The following is a 24159-nucleotide window of genomic DNA, read 5'->3' on the forward strand; positions in this document are numbered from 1 at the left end:
TAGGTAAATACCAAGTGTGCCTTCTGACAAGTGAGCTAATCCAGCCCGTGTCAATAAGGAGCAGCGGCAAGCTTCCCGGATGTGGCCCCAGTGCGTTTACTTAGTCTAGGGGTGTGAGTTAAAGTCGGGGTTTAGTGACTAATTAAAGTCACTCAAAGTCCCTGCGCCCTGTGTGCACAGTCACACAGGAGAGTGAGTATCCCAGGGCAGTGGAGACTCGCAAGAGCTGCAAATGTGGCCAGTGGAAATGAATTCTCAGTTCAGCTCCGCAGCACGTGACTTCCTATTTCTGTAAGGTACTTCCAAGGGACTTCCTCTAAAATCTGCCCAGAACTCCCAGAAGATTTCATTCAGCGCCAGCGCTAAGGTTCCTTCCAACCCGGGACAGAAGTTTTCCCTGAGATACGGTGTTAGTTTCTTTTCTCTTTCTGCTTTGCCGTCGGCAGCATGCAAGGATCTCTTGGCTCCTGTTCGTGATCGGAAGCTGAATACTCTGGTCCAGATCTCAGTAATCCACCCCGCGGAGCAGGGGCTGACAAGATACTCCAGCACCGAAATTGTTGAGGTGAGCGTGCTCTGTGCCTGCCTTCCTCCCACTGTCTCCAGGTCGCTGTCTGGATTTGAGCAAACAGCTGAATTACCTTACATCCTGGCTGACAGCTGTGTTGAGTTACTGTCCTCTGTCATTTAGGAAGGCATACCTGAGCTTACTAAGCATGCATTTGTAACTGACCAGGATAAACAAATGGGGGAAGAACTTGCCCTTTTTATAGGCAATTTTTATAAAAGAGCTTATTTTTTCTTTAGTAAGTAAAAGGAAAATCCCCACTTTGAATCTCTGAATAGAGTACTAAGTAGAGAAAAAACTGTATATAAAATTTTAATTAAATGGAATGAGTATATGTCTGCAGGGAAAAAAGAAAGTTGTAAATTACCTAGAGACATTTAAAACTGTTTTTGCCCTTCTCATCTTTTTGTTTCCTTCAGACTGTGGAAACTTCATATTCTCTGCCTTTCATGTGTGTCTTTTTATTTAAAGTATGGTGTTTTTCAAAGAAAGGTAGATGATTAATTGGAGACACTGTAATGTTTCTAGGCAAAAGGTGTAAATATTACTCATCCAATGAGAGATTTCCTATTTACATTTATTGTTGCTTATGTAACATTCAAAATGTGTTGGGAGGAAACTTGTTATTGTGCTGGATCAGATTCAAAAGAGGAAGTGTTTCCCTTTTGATTATTTTGTTCTCATCACACATATTTCACAGCTTTACTGAATGAGGGTTACTTAGTCTCTGGCATTAAAGAAACTGTCCTCTAAACTCCGAGCTTCACTTTTCTTAGGCTTGGGAGCCCTGTCTATTTTGAAGGAGGAGTTTCTCTGCAGGAGTTTAAGTTGTCTACTCCAGACCAGGCTTGCTAACTGCCGTTGGTGGAATAGATGATTCAGACAAAAGTCCACACATTTCACCAATGGGAGTGACACAGATCTTACACGTAGCCCTGAATCTGTCCTTGGGAAACTTTAGGTTCCAGTGCTGGTATCATTTGTAGTTAAAGTTGTGGTTGAATAAGCAAAAATAATCTTATTCATTCGAAGAAAACCAACATTGGAAAATTGTTCATTTATATGAAAACTAGTTTCAAGCATTATCCCAACTTGATTATTTTAAAAATATTGTCAAGATTTAAGATAAATTATGTATTTTGACACATTAATTTGAATATATATAGCTGTTGTTGATTGTTTCATTCACTGTGTGTTTTGCACATCGTCTAACACGGTGCCAAACAAAAAGCAGTATTAGTTAAATAAAAGGAAGAACGAATGAATGAATAAATGAATAACTTCAGCTTCCAGAAACTTCCATAAATGACTGGCTTACAAAACTCTAGCAAACATTCAGCACTGTGCATATTTAAATATAGATGCAAAATTTAATGTTGGATGTCAGCTCTCTAAAAATGAATTCTGAGGCATGGAAATACTCTGTGCACTGCATCCTGAGATAGTAATTTCATAGCCCTGAATCCATCATATTTAGTTTCTTTCATTAGTTTTCAAATCAGTCTGAGAAAAAAAAAAAAATACAGCTGAACAACATCTAAAAACAAATGAATGCTATCAGAGCGTGGCTTTCAGTTGAATCATTACAGAAAGGAAATAAATGGACAGCATAAGATTACCAAGTGGTTGAGAAAAGAGCTTCATTTTAATTTGATCAGTCAGTATCTCAGGTTATTTGCATAAGTCACAGGTTATATCCATTAAATGTATGCTAAGTGTAATGACAGCTGACCCTAACAATGCTTCTGCATGTAATGAAAATAAATTGTTTGTCAAGATTCTTAGCAGCTTTGACAAGGATGCAAGGCATTTACTATCTACAGCTCTATCAGTACTTTGGGGCCTTGGGCCATGCTGTTCCCCATGGGCACTCTTTGGCAATTCAGATCTCTCTTCTAATAGAATCATTTCCTAGAAAAACAAACAGACCCAGACACTCTGCATTCTCTTGTGTCACCACAGGCTGCCAACTGCAGTTGCTGCCTCATTGAATCAAAGTTGTCTGCTTATGCTGTTACAGGGAACAAGAGACCCACTGTTCTTGACTGGTGTCACATTCCCATCTGAGTATCCCATCTATGAGGAGACCAAAATAAAGCTAACAGTCTATGATGTCAAGGATAAGTCTCATGACACTGTAAGTACTTGAACTTAATTTCTTTCTTTGGGAAAAGAAATGGGCTTTTCCAAACCGTCGGATTTGTGATGTAACTGGCATTTTTCAAAGAGGTGCTTTGTGCTTTGTTTATGCTTGTCTTATGTTTATAGTTTGCTGGGATTTTTTTTTTTTTTTTCAAATTCTTTTGGCTTCCTGCCACACTGGCAATTGGTTAGGAGCAAAAGCTTTCAGAACAGTTTTTTCTTCTTTTTCAGGGAGGCTGGCTTGATGTGTTGGTTTATATTTTGTCGTTGCTGCTTTAAGTGTTGTTGAAGAAGTAACATTGTGGGCAGAAAGCAAATGGAAGAGATTAAATAATACATCAGAACTTTATAATATTGCCATTATTCTAAAATGAGATTGATAGTGTTCTGCTTTCACAATTTATTCTTTTACGTGTAGCCCTAACTCCCTCTATTCTTCTGATGTTGTTCGTGGCACCAGAGCAAACAGAGGAGGAAGTAACTGTCAGCACTAGGCAGAATTGGCCTCATTACAGGAAGGTCATGTCAGGGCCTGATGGTCTTTTGTTCTAGGTTCTTTAGGTTTCCTACAGGGTCTGAATTTTCCTCCTCTTGAATCAGAGGGTTCAAGTGAGACCATTAGGTACCCAGCCACTCTCACCGGAGGCCACTCTGAAAATTTCAGGACAGGAGAGAATGCTATCAATAGGTATTGGGAAGGGGATGGTTTACCAGGAGCCTTCTTCTTTAAATCTTTCCCATGACAATGAGTGTTTGTCTGTTTTCAAAGCTTGAAAGTGGGGAGCCATGGGAGTATTGACAATCCACAATGAAATGCAAGTCAGGAAACACTTTGAAGGCAGGTAGACCAGTAGGTTCTGGGAGAATTCTGCTTGAAGCTGACAGGTGCTGCTGGGCTTGGAGAGTCAGTCATAACTGGTCAAGGCGAAGTGCAGCTTTCATTTCTGCCCTCACTAGGCAGAAGGCTCTGCCTTCTCATGAGCAAGGCTCTGTCTTGCTCATGAGTCTTTCTTTCCTTTTCATTCTTTACCACGAAATATATAGCATAGGCAGACGGTGGGGATATGTAATAGAGAAAAAAAATTCTGTCTTGAAGGCATTTCTACTCATCTCAGACCCAGAAAAGTTCATGTCTTTAAATATGCAAAAGAAATGCCCAATGAAATGCACAGCACGTGCGTGGTAAAGAAACAGTGATGGCCGTCAGGTAGAGTTGTCAAGGCAGACTGTCTGGTTCCCGTTCTGCTCACTAGTTTTGTGACTCTGGGAGAGTTGATCCTCATTTCTGTTTACCTGGGGGAGCAGTGTTGTAAAGATTAAATAAGTTAATATGTGTAAAATATGTAGAAGAGCAACAGCTACAGAGCAGTAATTGCAAGCTTAATTGCTGTAGTTATTGTTTTGGCTGCTGTCTCACGTCTCTCATAAATAGTAAAAATCAAATAAAGGAATATTAACCAAAGTTTTATCCAATTTACTAGCTGTGTTTTTCTGAGTAATCCTACATTTATTATTTCTGATTGAAAGGAAAAGATAAAAATATTTTAAGAGACAAACATTTGGGGTTAAAGCTGGCAACTAAAAAGGTTTTGCTTTGAAGTTTTGTTCTTTTCTTTTCCCTTTATATGCCTTTTCCTTGATTTTTGAAGTGACATGGAAAAGGAGTAGATTGGGAGACCTGGGCCAAAGATTACACAGAAAGCCTACAGTTGACTTTTTTTTTTTTTTTGTCTTCTGCCAAAGAGAGAGGGAAATTGGGGGAACAAAAGCATAAAATTGGGGAGAAGGGAGATATGGTTTAAATGAAAAGTAGGAGAAGGTGGCACAATTTTGCAGAGAAGTAATAAGCAGGGAAGTGATCAGAGTGATGGGGAAAATAAAGCAGAAACTCTGGGATTTTATGTTTTTTCCAAGCACATGATCAAATACAGTACTCCCAAGGTCCCAAGGTGTAGACAGGATGAAGAATATGGAAGGGTCAGAGGTATAGAAACAATATGCTACAGAGATGAAAATGTTGAGCTCTTGGGTTGGTAAAGTCCTTAGGAACAGCAGAGTTAGAAATATTAAATACCAAAGGTGTTTCTCTCTCCTTCAATCTGCCTCATTTAAAATGTTAGGTATTTTAATGCTCTAGGGATAGATAATTAGCTTACTCATTAAATATGCTTTTTTTTGGGCTTTTATTCTGGAAACCTATTAATTAGGGTCTTTTAAAGATTTTCTCCCTTGATCTAGAGGTGTTATCACATAAAAGTATTGAATGAACTGGAATCCCTGCTGAGAAATAAGACTTATGAAATTTGAACATACTTAAGAAATGCAACCAGCTTTCATTTATGAAATGCTGTTAATTAAAGCATAACTTCTTCCTTAAAATAACTAACAATTAGTTCTAGTGATGGAAGTGTAAATAGAAACACAGTTCATTAATATGCTAATAGTCTCCATGTATGTCATGTACGTGTAGTCTTTATCCTGGTGCCTTTCTTCCTTTTTTTCTTTTTTAATTGGAGTATAGTGGTAAAACCCACCTGCCAATGCAGGAGACAGAAGAGATGCTGGTTTGATCCCTGGGTCAGGAAGATCTCCTGAAGGAGGGCATGGCAACCCTGGAAAATCGATTTGCCTGGAAAATCGCATGGATTGAGCAGCCTGGCAGGCTACCATCCATAGGGTTGCAAAGAGTTGGACATGATCAAAGTGACTTAGCACGCACACATAGTTGATACAAAATGTTAGTTTCTACTGTACAACAAAGTGAATCTGATATATATATATATATCTCCACTCTTTTAGTTTGTTTTCTTTCCCTGTATAGGCCATTACAGAGTATTGAGTAGAGTTGTTGAGTTGCACAGTAGGACTTTATTATCTATTTTATACACAGTAGTGTATCTATATCAATCTCATTCTCCCAATTTATCCCTCCGCCCCTCCCCTCCATAACTTATTTTCCACATCTGTGTCTCTATTTCTGTTTTGTAAAAAAAAAAAAAAAGTTCATTTGTACCATTTTTTTTTAGATTCCACATATAAACAATATCATATGATATTTGTCTTTATCCGTCTGAATTCACTCAGTATGATAGCATCTAGGTCCATTCATGTTGCTGTAGATGACATTATTTCATCTTTTTAATAGCTGGGGCCCTTTCTCTTATTTAAGTTTCTATTATTGTTCTTTGCTTTTTTATTATGGAAGTGAATACAGAATTGGAGAAGGTAGCAAGTAAATTTAAAGTACAGTTTAGATTAGGGCCACTTATGACCCTAAATATTTTAAGATCATAGTACTTTTAAGGGTTATGAAATGAGATTATGAATGTTTATGTATTTTGGAAAATCAACAAATAATGTGCATGTATTTAAAAGTTGGTCTAAATATTTGATCCCAATAAACCATTGATCGTATTAGGACAGGACAATGAGATATTCTTTACTTGCTGAGTATAAATTAATTTAGTCAGCTGACTAAATTCCTTGTCTTTTTCTATTGAATTCATTATTGCTTGGAATTAACCAGTCAAATAGATTTGTTACTTTGCAATCTCATGTTTGTTTACATACATATTACTATTAGAAGTTTTAAAGAGATAATGATATTTTATCTGTGCCCTTGATGTGGCTATTATCCTAACAAGACCAAGTAGTTATAATTAATAACTACTTGGTCTTGTTAGGTTCTTTGAACGTAAGATTATCTTTCATAATAACTTCAACAGAAATGCAATCAGTCATTGTAAAGAATGAGAAGAGTCTATTGATTCATAATGACTCTTGTTTTCTCCTACCACATTCTTCATCCTTCCCATTCATAGCAATCAGTCTCTCTTTGCAGCAGATGGATGGATAATGCTTGGCAGGTAGGGAGGCAGGGAAGGGGGGACATGGGTTCATTATTAGAATTAGAGTCACCTTTTTGGTATTTGCCTTACCTAAGGAAATTATTTAGGGCTTCCTTAGTGGCTTAGCAGTAAAAAAACAATCTGCCTGTCAGTGCAGGAGACATGGGTTCGATCCCTGGACTGGTACAATCCCCTGGAGGAAAAAATGGCAACCCACACCAGGAGCCTTGCCTGGGAAATTCTGTAGACAGAGGAGCCTGGCATGGGGTTCCAAAAGAATCAGACACGACTTAGCCACTAACACTCTTGAAGATTGAAATTGAAGCCCATGGCTAAAGTATGAGAGCCTAAGTTATAACAGTGAAGTTGATGTCTTCTGGATATATACTGGTTGTATGCTCTATTTTAGCAGTCTGCAAACTGAAACAAAACAGACAAATGTGTTTTTAGCACATCATTTACAGTGTTCTGCCCTAGGGAATCAAGCTGGGAATCTGGGTCTTTCATATGTTACAGCAAAACTCAGAGGAAGGAGAAGTTTATGAATGAAAAGAATATCACCATTAAACTTTTCTCTCTTTCCTCTTTTTCCCAAGCAACACAGTGTTTTGGAAAGTACTGAACAAGGTTCCTTTAATACCCAGCTGAGGACATCCATCTTTCTATAAACACCTGATTAGGTCACAAAAGTGTTTTTGTCCGTGGTAGAAATTTAAACTGCTGATGTGTTTTGCAGGAGGGTCCATTGACTTCACTCCTTTTGCTCTAGAGTTACTAAATGTTTGCTGTCTCTCCAGATTGCTAGGTGTTTAGCTTGTAGGACAGAGCCCCATGTTCAATAGATACTGAACACGTCTCAGGTGAGGACATGTGTCCCAAGAATTTTTTTAATTGCCTTTCACTGACAACTCCCTATTTGTACCTTTCAAAAAAAAATTGACCTTATCTAGATTGGATATTAATTTATTGTATTTTGTGTGTTATATGTACAAATAAGTTTAGTTCTAATACACTTCCCTAGGCAGAATTATCCAGTTCAGTTTTTATGTTTTTCGAAGGAAAATAAAACCATTTTCTATTTAATATATTTTGACTTGGCTTGATTTTCTCCATTGTCTTCTTACAAGATTTATGTCTAACTGTACTTATTGAGATAGAGTTTGTGGTTGTCCTTCTCTACCTGGAAGATATGGTGCACTGGTTAAGAAAAAAGAAATTAAGATTATTGATCACTAAGTATATACCAAAGAATGCTCAAACTACCGCACAATTGCACTCATCTCACACACCAGTAAAGTAATGCTCAAAATTCTCCAAGCCAGGCTTCAGCAATACGCGAACTGAGAACTTCCAGATGTTCAAGCTGGTTTTAGAAAAGGCAGAGGAACCAGAGATCAAATTGCCAATATCCGCTGGATCATCAAAAAAGTAAGAGAGTTCCAGAAAAACATCTATTTCTGCTTTATTGACTATGCCAAAGCCTTCGACTGTGTGGATCACAATAAACTGTGGAAAATTCTGAAAGAGATGGGCATACCAGACCACCTGACCTGCCTCTTGAGAAACCTGTATGCAGATCAGGAAGCAACAGTTAGAACTGGACATGGAACAACAGACTGGTTCCAAACAGGAAAAGGAGTATGTCAAGGCTGTATATTGTCACCCTGCTTATTTAACTTCTATGCAGAGTACATCATGAGAAACGCTGGGCTGGAAGAAGCACAGACTGGAATCAAGATTGCCGGGAGAAACATCAATAACCTCAGATGTGCAGATGAAACCACTCTGATGGCAGAGAGTGAAGAGGAACTAAAAAGCCTTTTGATGAAAGTGAAAGAGGAGAGTGAAAAAGTTGGCTTAAAGCTCAGCATTCAGAAAACAAAGATCATGGCATCTGGTCCCATCACCTCATGGGAAATAGATGGGGAGACAGTGGAAACAGTGTCAGATTTTATTTTTTTGGGCTCCAAAATCACTGCAGATGGTGATTGCAGCCATGAAATTAAAAGATGCTTACTCCTTGGAAGGAAAGTTATGACCAACCTAGATAGCATATTAAAAAGCAGAGACATTACTTTGCCAACAAAGGTCCGTCTGGTCAAGACTATGGTTTTTCCAATGGTCATGTATGGATGTGAGAGTTGGACTGTGAAGAAAGCTGAACACTGAAAAATTGATGCTTTTGAACTGTGGTGTTGGAGAAGACTCTTGAGAGTCCCTTGGACTGCAAGGAGATCCAACCAGTCCATCCTAAAGGAGGTCAGTCCTGGGTGTTCATTGGAAGCACTGATGTTGAAGCTGAAACTCCAGTACTTTGGCCACCTGATGCAAAGAGTTGACTCGTTGGAAAAGACCCTGATGCTGGGAGGGATTAGGGGCAGGAGGAGAAGGGACGAAAGAGGATGAGATGGCTGGATGGCATCACCAACTCGATGGGCATGAGTTTGAGTAAACTCCGGGAGTTGGTGATGGACAGGGAGGCCTGGCGTGCTGCGATTCATGGGGTCGCACAGAGTCGGACACGACTGAGCGACTGAGCTGAGCTGAGCTGAACTGAAGTGTATACCAAGTGGTATGTTTAGTTTTTAGCTTCTTCCTTAAGCTCCATAAAACTTCTTTGAGGGAAGTATCATCATGCTCCTTTTAGAAGTGAAGAAATGGGGATTCTGAAAGTATAAGTAGGTCAAGTCAAAGATGTAGATTATTCCATGCTACACTATGGAACAGACATAGTTGATAGGATTTCTCCCATTTTTCACTCCCACAGTATGGTATTTTTTACTTCAACTGATAACTTTAGAAGCATTCTTCATTTTGGAGCCTAAAATTTGATTGAGAAAAAAGTCAGTATTCAAGAACAGGATTAAAAACTTATATCCAAACATTTTAAGCACTTTAAGTACAGATAACTAACTGCAGATGTCTGGAAAACTTTTAATGGAGTGACCAGCTACTGTTCATGAAAGAAAATAGCTGTATTGCTTGTTTTGAAATGGCTAGATTTATGTCTCAGCTTTTGCTTTTGTGACCCCAGCCTTGTTCTTTCCTTCTCTTTTGTGTGTGCTATGTGGTCTTCTCAACCTCTTCATTCACTCAGCCTTGGCCTCTTGGAATGCTCACCTTTATGTTTTGTTTTTTTTTTTTAAGTAATTTAAAATAATTATTAATTAATTTACTTCTGGCTATGTTGGGTCTTATTTGTAGTACCCAGGCTCAGTAGTTGCAGCACAGACTTAATTGCCCCATGGCATGTGGGATCTTCGCTCTCCGACCAGAGATTGAACCTGCACCCCCTGCTTTGGAAGGCAGATTCTTAATCACTGGACCACCAAGGACATCCTTCCCCTTTAAGTTTGGCAGAGTTCACAAGAGGAGTTACCTATTCCATATGAAAGTAGAGTTCCAACATGTTGCCATCATTAATAAATAATTTTTCTTCCTTTCTACCTGTTGATAAGTGGTTTCTATTTACAAAGAGCATATTTATATTTCACCAAAGTATAATTTACACATAATAAAATGGAAAGACCTTAAGCATTCAGTTCGGTGAGTTTGACAACGCACATGACCATGTGGCCTTTACTCAAGGCAAGATGGAAAGCTCATTCCACAAGGTTCCCTTGTGTCCTTCTGCAGTTGGTTACCACCACCTCCCTGATCTGGATGCCTCAGGATCCCTTTCCCATATCTACCAACATAGATTTGTTTTGCTTGCTAAAATGTTTGTGAATGAAATCACATAGTATGTGGTCTCTTGTATCTGGTGTGTTTGTTCAGCATGTTTTTGAGATTCATTCATGTTCCTCAGTCACTTGATAACTGAATGATGTTCTATTGTAGTGATATGCCGCAATTTATTTATTCATTCTCATATTGATAGACATTTATTTGCTTCCAGCTTTTTAATAACAATGACAAACATTTGGGTGCCAGTATTTGCATGAAATTGGGCTTTTATTTTTAGAGGTAAATACTGAGGAGCATAATAGTTATATTGTTGGTCAGGTACATGTTTAACTTTTCTAGAAACTACTTTTCAGAATTACCTGCAATTTTATTCTCCTACTCTTAGTAATGCATGAGAGTTCTAGTTACTCTACCAACAAAGCTGCTGTCAATCTTTTGCATTTAGCATTCTAGTGGAATGAAGTGGTATCTCATTGTGGCCTTAATTTTCATTTTCCTGATGACTAATGATTCTGAGCACCTTTTCCTGTTCTTATTGGCAACTCATCTCTTTTTTTAAAAAGCATGGAGTTTCTGATCAAGTCTTTTGCCTATGTAAAAAAAGATTGGTTTTCTTTTTATTGTTGATTTTTAAAAATTCTTCATATTTTGTGGATACAGACATTTTTGTTGAATATATGTTACAGTTTTTTTGTTAATCTTTGTCCTGCCTAATACTTTTCTCAATGTATATTTTCATCAGAAATTAAAAAATCTGATTAAGTCTGCTTTTTCAATATTTTCCTTTACATTAAGTGTCCTGCCCTAAGAAATCTCCCTAACCTCAGGCCAGGAGAATATTCTTTAGTGTTTTCCTCCAAAATATTTTATAGTTCTAGCCTTTACATTTGTAATAGGTTTACACTTCATCTCAAATTATTTTTTGTAATACAAAGGAATAGTTCAGCTCAGATCAGTCGCTCATTCGTGTCTGACTCTTTGCGACCCCATGAACCGCAACACACCAGGCCTCCCTGTCCATCACCAACTCCCGATGTCCACCCAAACCCATGTCCATCGAGTTGGTGATGCCATCCAGCCATCATCTCATCCTCTGTCATCCCCTTCTCCTCCTGCCCTCAATCTTTCCCAGCATCAGGGTCTTTTCCAATGAGTCAGCTCTTCACATGAGGTGGCCAAAGTATTGGAGTTTCAGCTTCAACATCAGTGCTTCCAATGAACACCCAGGACTGACCTCCTTTAGGATGGACTGGTTGGATCTCCTTGCAGTCCAAGGGACTCTCAAGAGTCTTCTCCAACACCACAGTTCAAAAGCATCAATTCTTCGGTGCTCAGCTTTCTTTATAGTCCAACTCTCACATCCATACATGATTACAGATGGACTTTTGTTGGCAAAGTAATGTCTCTGCTTTTTAATATGCTGTCTAAGTTGGTCATAACTTTCCTTCCAAAAAGTAAGTGTCTTTTTATTTCATGGCTGCGGTCACCATCTGCAGTGATTTTGGAGCCCAGAAAAATAAAGTCAGCCACTGTTTCCCCTGTTTCCACTGTTTCCCCTGTTTCCACTGTTTCCCCATCTATCTGCCATGAAGTGATGGGACCAGATGCCATGATCTTAGTTTTCTGAATGTTGAGTTTTAGGCCAACTTTTCACTCTCCTCTTTCACTTTCATCAAGAAGCTCTTTAGTTCTTCACTTTCTGCCATCAGGGTGGTGTCTTCTGCATATCTGAGGTTATTGCTATTTCTCCTGGCAATCTTGATTCTAGCTTGTGCTTCCTCCAGCCCAGCGTTTCTCATGACGTACTCTACATATAAGTTAAATAAGCAGGGTGACAATATACAGCCTTGATGTACTCCTTTTAAGGTAAGCATTAAAGTTATTTTCTCCTGTGTAGGTACCTAGTTATTTCAGCATCATTTATTAAAGTTACTTTTTTTCTCCACTGAATTTAGTTGGTGCCTTGACTGGAAAGTCAGTGTCTACTGATATATGTGGGTCTGTTTCTGGATGTTCTGTTCTGTTCCATTGATCTCTTTGTCCAGCTGTATGCCAATGACATGATTATTGTTGCTTCAAAGTAAGTCCTGAAATTTGGTAATTTAAATTTTTTGTCATTACCAGCTTGTTTTTATTGAGGTTGTTGTTTTTGTCAAACTGAAAGCCTTTTATCTTTCCATGTAAATTTTATTACAGCTTGTCAGTCACATTAAAACACCTTTTGAGATTTTGATTTGAATTGTATTGAATATATAGATCAGTTTGGAGAAATGAAAAAGTGTTAGTCACTCAGTCATGTCCGACTCTTTGTGACCCCATGGGCTATAGCCTGTCAGGCTTCTCTGTCCGTAGGATTCTCCTGGCAAAAATACTGGAGTGAGTTGCCATTTCCTTCTCCAGGGGATTTTCCCAACCCAAGAATTGAACCCAGGTCTCCTGCATTACAGGTGGATTCTTTACAGTCTGAGCCAACAGGGAAGCAGGGGAGAAATGGACATCTTAAAAATATTGAGTCTATTGATCTATAACTATGGTATGGATATCATTCCATTTATTTAGGACTTTAAACTTGTATCAGCAATATATTTGTGCTCAGTATACAAGACATAATATTTTTAGACTTATTTCTAGGCTTATGACTTTTTAATCATAAAATGATACAAGGTATCATTTTAAAAGTATAATTTTAGTTGTCATTTGCTAATAGGTAGAGATATAATCATTCCTATATATTGACTTTGTATCCAAGGCTGCAGCCTGTGAAATTCACATATTCTAAAGGATTTTTTTCATGGATTTTATAGAGTTTCATAAAACACAATTGTGTTATCTGTGAATAATGAAAGATTGACGTTTCCCTTTCCAGTCATTGTGCATTTTATCTTTCTCTGTTGCTCTAACTAGTTAAGACATTTAGTATAGTATTGATAAGAGGTGGTAACAGTGGAAATCCTGGTTTTGTTTCCAAACTGAAGGGGAAAGTGTTTAATAAATCACCATTAATGTGATCTTAACTGCAGTTTATTCACAGATGCCTTTTTGTCAGATTGTGGAATTTCTCTCCTATCTATAATTTTCTGTGTGTTTTTATCATGAATGTATTGGATTGAGTCAGTTGTTGTTGGTTTTTTGTTTTTATTTTTGGTGTGTGTGTGGAGATGCTGAAATGTTTCTCTTATTCTGTTAGTGTAATGAAATACTTAATTTTTGTATGTTAAGCCAATCTTAGATTCCTGGAGCAATTTTTTTTTTTTTTTCAATTCATTGTTCTACTTCTTTGCCAAACTTCATTCTAGTATGTGGGTGAATCAAACCCTTGCCTTGGAGAAAGCTCTGTGCACTTTAGCAGTGAATCTCTCTCTTTTTGCTTTTTAAAGATTTTTTTGATGTGGACCATTTTTAAAATCTGTGTTGACTTTGTTACAGTATTCCCTCTGTCTTATGTTTTGGCTCTTTGGCTGTGAGATATGTTGGATCTTAGCTCCCTGGCCAGGAATTGAACCTGCACCGCCTGCATTGAAAGGCAAAGTCTTAATCACTGGACCACCAGGGAAGTCCCTGTCTCTGCTGTCTTCCTCAGTCCTTCGCTGGAATACCTTCCTGCATGATATGTCCCGTGGGAGAAAGTAGGTGGATGGGTGAGACTCAGGCTGTGGCTAGGGCGCTTAGGGTTTCCGATTTCTCACACCAGGTCACATGGGCTCGTTAAAAGTTCATGACAAGTTCAACTGGTTCCTATGGAAGATCTTCTTTTTCCTGCTGCTCAGCTAACGGTGACACCAGTCCTGGACATTACTTTCTCAATGAAAGGTCCCTCATCATCTGGATTTCATTTCATTTTGGTTTATTTACATCCTCGGTTTTCTGCTGCTTTTAATAAAATCTCTGATTTAGTGACTTATCTGACTTCTCAGTGTAACAATGGGAGTGACAGTCTTGCAACTTTTTGCATCTTAACCAGAAGCAGAAGTGCTGCTTGTTTTACTTCTTCCCATTAGCATTTAGGCTACTCTGTATATCTGCATTTCTACCTCTGTCTTTAATTTCCTCTTCTCTGTAGTTTACATACCAAGTGCATTCCATTCTGTGCTGTTCTTTACATTGTTTTTCCTTTTCTCAAATATTCCAGTTCTTTCTTTGTGCCACTAGCCTCTGCATGGGCATGGTACTTGTTCTGTATCATCTGTTCAGAGATTTTGAGGTTTTTTTTAATTCCGACAATAGAAAAAAGGATATTCATCAATACCTCTTCACTTTCCAGAAGAAAATGTTGTTTGCATGGAGAAGTCTGACCCTTTGACAATAAAATAAGAAAACGAGTTTACTCATGAAACACAACAAGCTTCTTACAAAGTTTTGGGGTCCATAGTAGAGTGACTGCTTGACTGTGAAATAGCCACATCCTTATTTTATGGAGACCAGCAAAACTGTAGTTTCAGTATTTTCACCATTGGTTGTCTTCAGATGTGTGAGTTATGGAAACATTTTGAACTCAGCCTAAAAGAGAAAATAAAAACCAAAACTAGAATTGATTTGCTTTTTTTCCAGTTTAAGTAGAACTGATTAGTTAAGGCTTTTTCCCATTCTCTTTCCCAAATTGGGCAACTATATTCATGTTGATCACAGAGCATAATCCACCCTGTGTTCCCTAATGGAATGCTGAGATTAGTGGAGTAGTAATCCTTGTGAGATTTAGAGAGTTCTTCCAAGTTTAGAAGTAGGGTCAAAAATTTGAGCCAAGTATTTGAAGAGGTGGCCCTCAGAAAAATAAATCCACATGACCAAGAAACATAAAAAAGTATTCTGTTGTATTGTACACAAAATCAAAGGAGCAGTGTGATCATCAGTCTTTGCTTATAAACCGGCAAAAAAATTTAAAGACCATTGCTGGAAGGGTGTGGGAATAGTGCCCTTTCTACAGCGTTAATTGAATGCAAAATTTTACAACCTAAAAAAAATCTGCCAGCATCTATGCAAGTGAAAGGTTAATGTCCACTTTGATTTAGCAATTTTACTCTTAGCTCTCAATTTTAGAGATACAAAACTACCAGTACTTAAGGATATATGGAGAAGATGTTTGAACATTGCTGATGATAGTGAAAAATAAGAGAGAAAGTGTGAGTTAATTTTGGTGTGCCCAAACTAGGGATATTATGAAGCCTTAGGGGAAAAAAATGATTAGTTACTTAAATCTCTAAAAGCAGACTAGGAAGGAGATCCATGAGGCATAGCATTCTTGGGAAAAGCAAGATGCAGAAAATGGTGTGTAATAGAATTCCATTTTTTGAAAATGAATAATAGAAAATGCCTTTATATATGTATATATATTGTGTTTATAGTTAAGCAATATATAACTGTAAATGGCTGTCCTGAGTATGTAGAAAAATATAAGAGGATAAGAGTATGTAGAAAAATAGAAGAGGATAAATGCAGTGGGTGGAATAAGGGAGATGAGTAGATAATGAGAGAAAAAGGAAAGAAACAGGAGAGTGTGAAATAAAATAATAGTATAATCAAACAGTACTGCTAATGGATTTTCTGAAATACTTCCTTATTTTAATGAAACAGAATGAATGTGATTTTAAAAGGTAAGTGTCATTTGTATTACTTCCATGCAGAATACACTGTTCTCAGAGAAATGTTACTTTTGCATCCTGAAGTTTCAAAACAGGAGGGCTGCCGGTAGCTTGCATGGGAGGCAACTGCCAGGAACGAGTGGCCACCTAGAGGAATTCTGGCAGTGCTGGGGGAGATAGCGGACCTGAGGGACCCACTGTCGGGGGACCATCTGCAGAGAATGAAGGCAGCAGCTGAAAACCGCATCAGGCCAATCGGAGCAGAAGAGGAAGAAGATGGCCATCATTTGCATTACTTGATGAGGTTCTGGGAACTCCCTGAAATAACTAGGGGAACTTGTAGGGGACTCAAGGACCTGAGATGCAAGCGGGAGCTCCATCTTCTCATGCCGTTGTAGTCAGCAAACTGGATAATGAAATCATGCTTCCAAACAGATCTTCCAAACACTTATTTATTTGTCTGTCCGTCCATCCATCTATTTATTTAGTTATTTATTTACATTACCTGCTAATGCCCATCAAATGATCTGATAACTGACCACTGGGATTTGTGAACCTAATTTGCACCCTAAACTGAGAGAGAGTTTATTTCTGCTTGCCTTTATTTCCCTCTGAGATACTGACCTCATTCTGATCTGAACTGATTTCAGGCAGTTATGGGTTGTTACCATTTGTCCAGTGACTTATGCTGTGGGCGCCTGGCTGGCCAGCTTTGTCTCGTTCATGAAATAGCCTTCTTGGCACAGCTGTGGGGCAGGTGGAAGCTTAGGGAACATTCTTTCTGATGGGGCTGATCCCTGAACAGCCCATCGTGGGCCCTGAGGACACGTGTCTTGACCAGCTTCCCATTCCTGCTTGCTTTTGCAAACCTGAAATGTGATATGTTGCCAAAACATTTCTTCTGGTTAGAAAGGAGTAGAATCTAGTGTTTTAAAAGGTTAGTCTGCTCCAGCTCAGAATAGCTTTTAATTACCTTAAATTTATATATGCGGCACAGCAGGAACAAAGGGAAATTCTAAAGAAACTTAGGCTTTCCTTGGAGTCATTTGAATGGAATGATCCTTACACCTAGGTTCCAGCTGGTATTTAAATTCACGTGAAAAGTATTTTTAAACATATGGAGAAAAGTTATGAGTATATACCAAAGCAGAAGGTGAGGCCACATTTTGAAAAAAGTTAAAGGACATCTGGTTCCACATCACAGAGATTTTCTTCTCAAGTTGCCATTAGCTGAGTGACTCAGGTTTCATGACAATAAGTCAATCCATCTTCTAAGATGTCATTTCTTGAGCTTCACACCGAGGGGCAGCTGTCCTAAGGAATTCAGTGTGAGTTCAGAGACACTGGTATTTTACATAAACTTGGATATAGTTTTTTTTTTCCCCAAAGATTTTTTTATTTTTGATATGGACCATGTTAAAACTCTTTATCAAAAATCAAATTTGTTACAATATTGCTTCTGTTTTATTTTTTGGGGGTGTGTTTTTTTGGCCACGAGGCATGTGAATCTTAGTTCCCTGACCGGGGATCGAACATGCACCCTCTGCATTGGTTTAATCCTAAGGATATTTTAACTTTTAAACAATATACTGATTTTCTTTTTAAACTGCCATTTTGATTTTTTTTAAAGAGTACTGATGGTCATCTTAGCATGTTGGAATATGGGAAAGCAGTTTCTCAGGAAAATCTTAATTGGATAGGATTTAAAGGTAAACAAGAGCTTATCCACCTCACCCTGCCTCCTCCCACTCAGGGAATTTGGAGCGTGTGTTATGGCTACAGCATTTGCTTTTCATTCCTGAGTTTCAGTTGAGGCATATTGAAAGGTGCATAGTGGCTTTCTCTGGTCTCTGAGCAACAGAGAAACTGAGGGCTCATTTTAGAAACTCTGGACATGTGCTTGTATATTCAAATCTATGCATATAAATTTTAAACATGAGTATGTACATAGAGTAATAGACACAGATTTGTATGTATGTGTACATTAGCTAAGACTTCAAACTTTAAATTCCAGAATCAAGTTCATTTGGTCCCAAGGAAGGCCAAAAATATGCTTAAGATAGTGTTAATATTCAGATAATTTTCCTTCTATCTGTAAAGAGAGCTTTTCAGTTAGTGTAGGCTCAAAGGCAGAAGCATGTCTCTCAAATTCTGTTTTATTGGCTTCTCCATTCTGCTTTCCCCAGCACACACACGTAGTAGTTGCTTCCCCTTGGTATTAGCATCTTTGACTTTGAACTTGCAACCTAAACAAGTATCTGAGAAAAGACTATACCAAACTGGAGATGAATTATTATGAGACCATAAGAGGCATTTGAAAATCATACCAACAACGCAAGAACAAGGATTCTGGGAAAATCAGGTTCACGTAGTGTCGGAAACAAATGTAGCAAGGGCATTTTCAAACTTGGGGTCAAGGATACAACTCCCTGTCTCCTCAGGGATCCCTACCCAATCATGATGCCGCATTGAGAACAAAGAACATCGAGTTTAGGATCAGATGCTGTAATCTCAGATCATCTACTTAGTTGTGTGGCTTTGGACAGATTATCTTCTTGGGAATCTCAGTTTCTCCAGCTCTAAAGTAGAGACTATAATACATGGACTGTAGCCCATCAGGCTCTTATGTCCAAGGAATTCTCCAGGACAAGAATACTGAACTGGGTAACCGTTTCCTTCTCCAGGGGATCTTTGCCATCCCGGGATCAAGCCCAGGTCTCCCACATTGCAGGGAGGTTCTTTACCATCTGAACCACCAGGGAAGCGCCGGTACCTGTTCTTTCTACTGCTGGAAGGAAAAGAGGCTAACGCATGTAAACGTGCTTTAAAATTTAAGAACTGCTAAAAATGCAGTAGAAATGCAGGTGTCTTCATTGTTTATGGCAGATATTATTCTTGCACTCAGGGCATTCTTTCCCGAGTGAAAGCCGTATATTTTTAAGAGAAGGGTTAGTGCTTTTCTGGTATCAGACTACTCAAGATTGACCGTGTTTCCATGAATTGATCAGTCTGGAGATCTCCTCTGTGTTCTCTTGAGAGGATGTGTGGGTGGCTGCTGAGCCTGTGCTCTTTGTTTCAGTTTGAAACAAGTGAGCAGCACTGAATAAGAACCAATTTTCTCTGTTCTTATTTGAATATGTTATTAACCCAGTACTCTGTATTTTGATATTCCAATATTCATTTCCTGAGTATTTCTTTCCAAAAATGGAGAAAAACAGCAAAACATAACGTAGGAACATGCCCACATTTTTCATTATGAGAGTCATTTTGATACTTGACTCTCATCTTCTGTCTTGGGTTTCAAAGGACCTTGTATCTATGGGTCTGTCTTCTAAAACCACACTTGAGAAAGAATGAGAAAAAAAAAAAAAAAACCTCTTCTTATAAGATTCACTTTTCAAATCATACCTATGCCAGATGGGCTGACCAATGAATCCCCTTGTACCTCTTTTTCGGTCGTACAACTCTGAGTCATCATCCAGTTTGATTTTTGAGACATCATTCGAACTGCCCGAAATGAAAGGCTCTTATGGGATTCTTTGACCTTGGATATAGTGGAAAGTAAAAGTGGAGAATAAAGAGTTATTTTCTACTTTCCTTACAATTTGCTTTCTGTCTCAAAACATTTGTTAGGCAGAAGAAGCAGGATGTTTCTTCTCTAGTCTGACCTCATGAAATTCATGAATGCTTAACTAGATGAAATTGTCTGAAGGAACTTCTGAGACCATAGCCACCTAAAAGTTATGAAAAAAACTTATTTTTTTTCCTGTGTTTTCTTCTGCAAGGCAAATGGCTTAACCATTTAGACTTCCAGAAACACCAAAGGTAAAATAGAAGAAAAGACGTGTGCGATTAATTAATTAAACAGCAAACCAGAGTACAAATGTTTTTGGATGGCAGATGAAAGGGAGGATTATCTTACCCTATAGCCATACAAATTATTTCACCTTTTACAGCAGTGCTGATTGTAATTGGGACATCACAGAACATAAAGAACAAATAAATGCTGTAAAATTTAATAATTACAAAGAATTGGTACATGTAGTGTTACCGTTGAACTTCTGAGAGACCTGGTTGTGTCTGAGAACTAGAAAGTAATTTTAAACAGTTTGCTCAAGGTCATATTGAGATGTCAGCCAAACTCTCAGGCTTCTGATATTGAATCTGTTGGACTGTGGGAGATTTTGCAGGAGCAGTAAGTTTCCTAACTCTATGAATAATTTGAAGTTGATGATGACTTTCAATCAATCTGCTGCTGAAGGTAACCACCCTTGTAAATGTGGTTAAGAACTTCCTCTTTACATTGACCTCCAGGAAAGGGAAGAAGGAGAATTTACATTTTGAAGGATCTGTCAGTATCTGGACTGCCTTAGCCAATGCATCTTTCTGTAGGGTCAGTGTAACTGACTTCAGGTGCTAAAAGCAGTGATGACCCTTCTATTGTTCGTTTCAGTTTGGACAAGCCTACCTTAGGTCACCCTGTAGTAGCTATAGCTGTGTTAGTGTCCTTTGGTACCTGTCTCAAGTTAGCTGAGTTACAGCATGTGAGGCTTCCGTGTCAATGAACAGGCATCCAAGAGGAGCTAAGCCAAGTTGCCAAGTGATCATGAGAGCTTATTTCAGGCTGCTGACAATGTCATGATAAAAATAGTCAAATGAAGAAAACTGTATATCTTAATGCTGTTTCCTCCAGTTGCAAGTTCCTAGAGATTATTTGCTCTGCACTGTTTAGTCATATCAGGATTTATTAATACACATAATGCAGTTATACTTAGTCTGTAAAATGTTGGCTATATCAAAAAAACATAAAAATGTGACAAATGCACAGGATTCTTTATATAATTTGATTTTTGTTATCTTAAGTTTCACATACGAATGAGATATCCATGTAGAAATATTTAAGCAATCATTTGGAAATAGGTGCACAGAATTAGTGGAAAGTGACAAGATTCATATCATCTAGAAACACCTAACCGTCTCTTTAAAAATTATTTTGTATTTTTTCTCACACAGCAAAAGAGAAAGGGGTGTATTATTCTAATCTGTCTCCTCAGAAAAGGAAACTTGTCCCAGATTTTTTCTTGCATCTCATTGGCTAGAACTGTGACCCATAGTCCCCCAGTAGTAGCAAGGGAAGTTGATAAAACAAGTATCTGTTCTTTTAAACTTTCTTTACTTGAATGTACAAAAAAGAAGCAGGTTGTAAATGACTTTTGCATTAGGCAGTAACCACAGTATTTGGAACAAAGATTTGGAAGACACCTTTACAGAAGTGATTTTTGAAAATGAGAGACTCAAGAAAAAGAGAAATAGGAGAAAATGATCAAAGTCTGACAGTTGGAAACCATAACTTCCGATGAGTAAGAGTTGACTAGCTTTCAGTAAAGAGATAAGGAACAACTTCACACCCATTGAGATGGCTACTGTCCAAAACACCAGAAAATAACAAGCTAGGATATAGAAATGCACTGTCAGTAGAAATGCAAAATGGTGCAAAGGCTACTGGAAACAGTATGGAGGTCCTTCAAAAAATTAAAAATAGAATTGCCATGTAATCCAGCAGTCCCACTTCTGGGTATATGCCTAAAACATTGAAATCAGGATCTCAGAGATATTTGCATACCCATGTTCAAAGAAACACTATTCACAATAGCCAAGAGGTAAAAGCAAGCCAAATTTCTGTCAATTGTTGAATGGATAAAATATATATACAATAGAATATTATGCAGTCTTGAAAAAAGGAAATCCTGTCACATGTCACAACCAGGTGTACCTTGTTGACTGTGCTAAGTGAAATAAGCCAGTCGCAAAAAGACAAATACTGTATGACATCATGTATTTGAGATATCTAAAGTAGTTAAATTTGTGGAAACAGAAAGTAGGATGGTGCTTATCAGGGGCTGGGGAGAGGGGAAAAGGGAAGTTGTCATTTAATAAGTATAGAATTTCAGTTTTGTGAGATGAAAAATGGAGATCTGTTTTACAACAGTGTAAATATAGTTAACACTATTGAATTGTCTACTTAAAAATAGTTATGATATAGCTTGTGTTTTTTCCTCACCTTATTATTTTTTTAAATCAGTACCTTAGCTTTCTGCTATGGTGGGTTTGGATTGGGGACCAAAAAGTTGAAATTCTTACATGTTTCCAGGTACTGCTGATACTGGTGGTCCACTGGTCATACTTTGGGAATCACTGCTGTGATGTAAGACTTACCACTTAATCTCATAATCCTCCATGTAAAGTCTAGCTCTCCTTTAGACTGTGAACTCTTAGAAGGGGTACCATCTGGGTTATCTTTGCATCCTTAGGTTCTAACCCACTATTTGTGTTGAATAATAAAAAAAAAATCTATAGGAAAAACAATTAAAAAAAACAGTAATAAAAAAAAAAAAATGAAGGGAACCAGATAGTGTAGTGCCCTAGAAATCAAATTAGGGGAAAGTTTTAATATAGAGATGAAGGTCAGTGTTGCCTAGCTCTCAGAGATACCAAGAAAGGTGAGAAAAGACCACTGGATTTTGTGATTGGGAAGTTACTAACCTTTCAGAAAATAGTTGGATTCCAAGGAATCAGGAATAAGTGAGGTGCTAAGATTGTAAAGACTGGATAGCAAAAAGAAGAAAGAGGAGAGACGTGAATGAACACATAAAAAGGTTTAGTTTGGGCTAAGTTTGAACATACTTGTAAAGAAGACCTGGGCCACCTAAGTAAACTACAGGAGTGCCCAGGAATTCTGGAGTTGTGTGAAATAGGAGTCTAGGACAGAGAGCTAGAAATTTCTTGCTTTTACTAGAAATTCCTTGTTTGTTATTATTTAATTATAAAGTTTCTTCTGCAGCAGTGTTTATGTTACAGTCTCTTTCTAGGATCAGTTTACCAAGTGAGAAATAATGAAATACTTGGCTTGAACCTATCTCATTTGGGTAACAAGAGGAAATGATAATTATTTTTATGATGTGTTTGGAGATTCTAGTGGGAAGGAAATTGTGTTATGTGAAAGTCACCAATTATAGCACTTCCTTAAAGAACATATCATGAGTGTTGCCTAATCATTTCTCAATGAAAATACATTTTAACTAGTTTGGCAAGTCCCAGGATTCCAAAATTTTATGATAAAAGAAAATCATATGGAAGAATGAGAGAAAGTATATATGAAATTACATTCAGTGATGGTTTATATGCTCTTTGCACAAAGGATCTCAAAAACAGTGCAAGACAGAACACCCTCCTCTCTTTTGAGGGATATTCTTCTTTATTCTATATCTTCCAAAATGTTTACCAAAATGATTTTGCAAAGAAATCCAGATCATTGGGGAAAAAAGTTACAAGGAGAATGTTAGCTTGGAAAATGCATTTTTGTTTGGAATGTTAGTCTCCAAGATGATGGCTTAGCTGGTGAACTGTGCTCCTCTGAACCAGGGTTTATTTCCAGGTTTTGATATTTACTGAATGTGTGAGCAGGGGCCAGTAACTTACTCTTTCTTGGCCTCAGTTCATTCAGCAATGAAATGATTATAGGAGTAAATATTACAGTGCATGGTTTTAAGGACAAATATGATGACTGGTGTAAGTTTTCTGGTGTAGCACCTGGCATGTAGAAGCTGCTAAGTGCAGGCTAGCTGCTACTGCTGGAGTTCTCAGTGTGATGGTGGTTATGGTGGTGGTGGTGATGGTGGTGGTGGTATTGGTGTTGGTGATGATGTTGGTGGTGGTATTGGTGTTGGTGATGATGGTGGAGATGGCGGTGATGGTGGTGGTAATGGTGGTGGTGGTATTGGTGTTGGTGATGATGCTGGAGATGGCAGTGTTGGTGATGATGGTGGTGGTGGTGATGGTGGTGGTGGTATTGGTGTTGGTGATGATGTTGGTGGTGGTATTGGTGTTGGTGATGATGGTGGAGATGGCGGTGATGGTGGTGGTAATGGTGGTGGTGGTATTGGTGTTGGTGATGATGCTGGAGATGGCAGTGTTGGTGATGATGGTGGTGGTGGTGATGGTGATGGTGGTTATGATGATGGTGCTGGTGATAGTGGTGGTGATGATAATACTTTGTATTTTACCACTACAATTAACTTTTGAAAAAGTTGCTTTTTGTTAGTTTGCTTTAATAACTGCAGAAAGAGTCTCATCTGGGTATGTGATAAAAAACCTAGTATTTCCTACATGACTACATTTTTCTCTTTAAAGACATGTGAGTGAACATGCAGAAAAATTTTATTTCTATTTTGTATGTGCAGTCATCATCATCCTTACCTTATAAACAATACCTTAAAAATGTTGCTCTGTCAATGCTCTGTTCTCTAGGCTTTCCCTGTTTACTCATTTAAGCTTTACA

At 38.1% G+C, this 24159-nt stretch overlaps 1 protein-coding gene across 6 annotated transcripts in view; it reads left to right on the plus strand.

Moving 5' to 3' along the window:
• The window catches only part of INPP4B (inositol polyphosphate-4-phosphatase type II B), an 885859-nt gene that overhangs the window by 476275 nt on the left and 385425 nt on the right, over window positions 1-24159 (plus strand). For all 6 annotated transcript variants that reach the window (XM_043485578.1, XM_043485574.1, XM_043485541.1 and 3 more), the window contains exons 6-7: window positions 447-565; window positions 2589-2705. In XM_043485578.1, coding sequence (XP_043341513.1) covers window positions 447-565; window positions 2589-2705 — 236 coding nt within the window. The remainder of the gene's footprint in view (window positions 1-446; window positions 566-2588; window positions 2706-24159) is intronic.

Source organism: Cervus canadensis, chromosome 1 (genome assembly GCF_019320065.1).
Source record: "Cervus canadensis isolate Bull #8, Minnesota chromosome 1, ASM1932006v1, whole genome shotgun sequence".
Classification (NCBI taxonomy): Eukaryota; Metazoa; Chordata; class Mammalia; order Artiodactyla; family Cervidae; genus Cervus; species Cervus canadensis.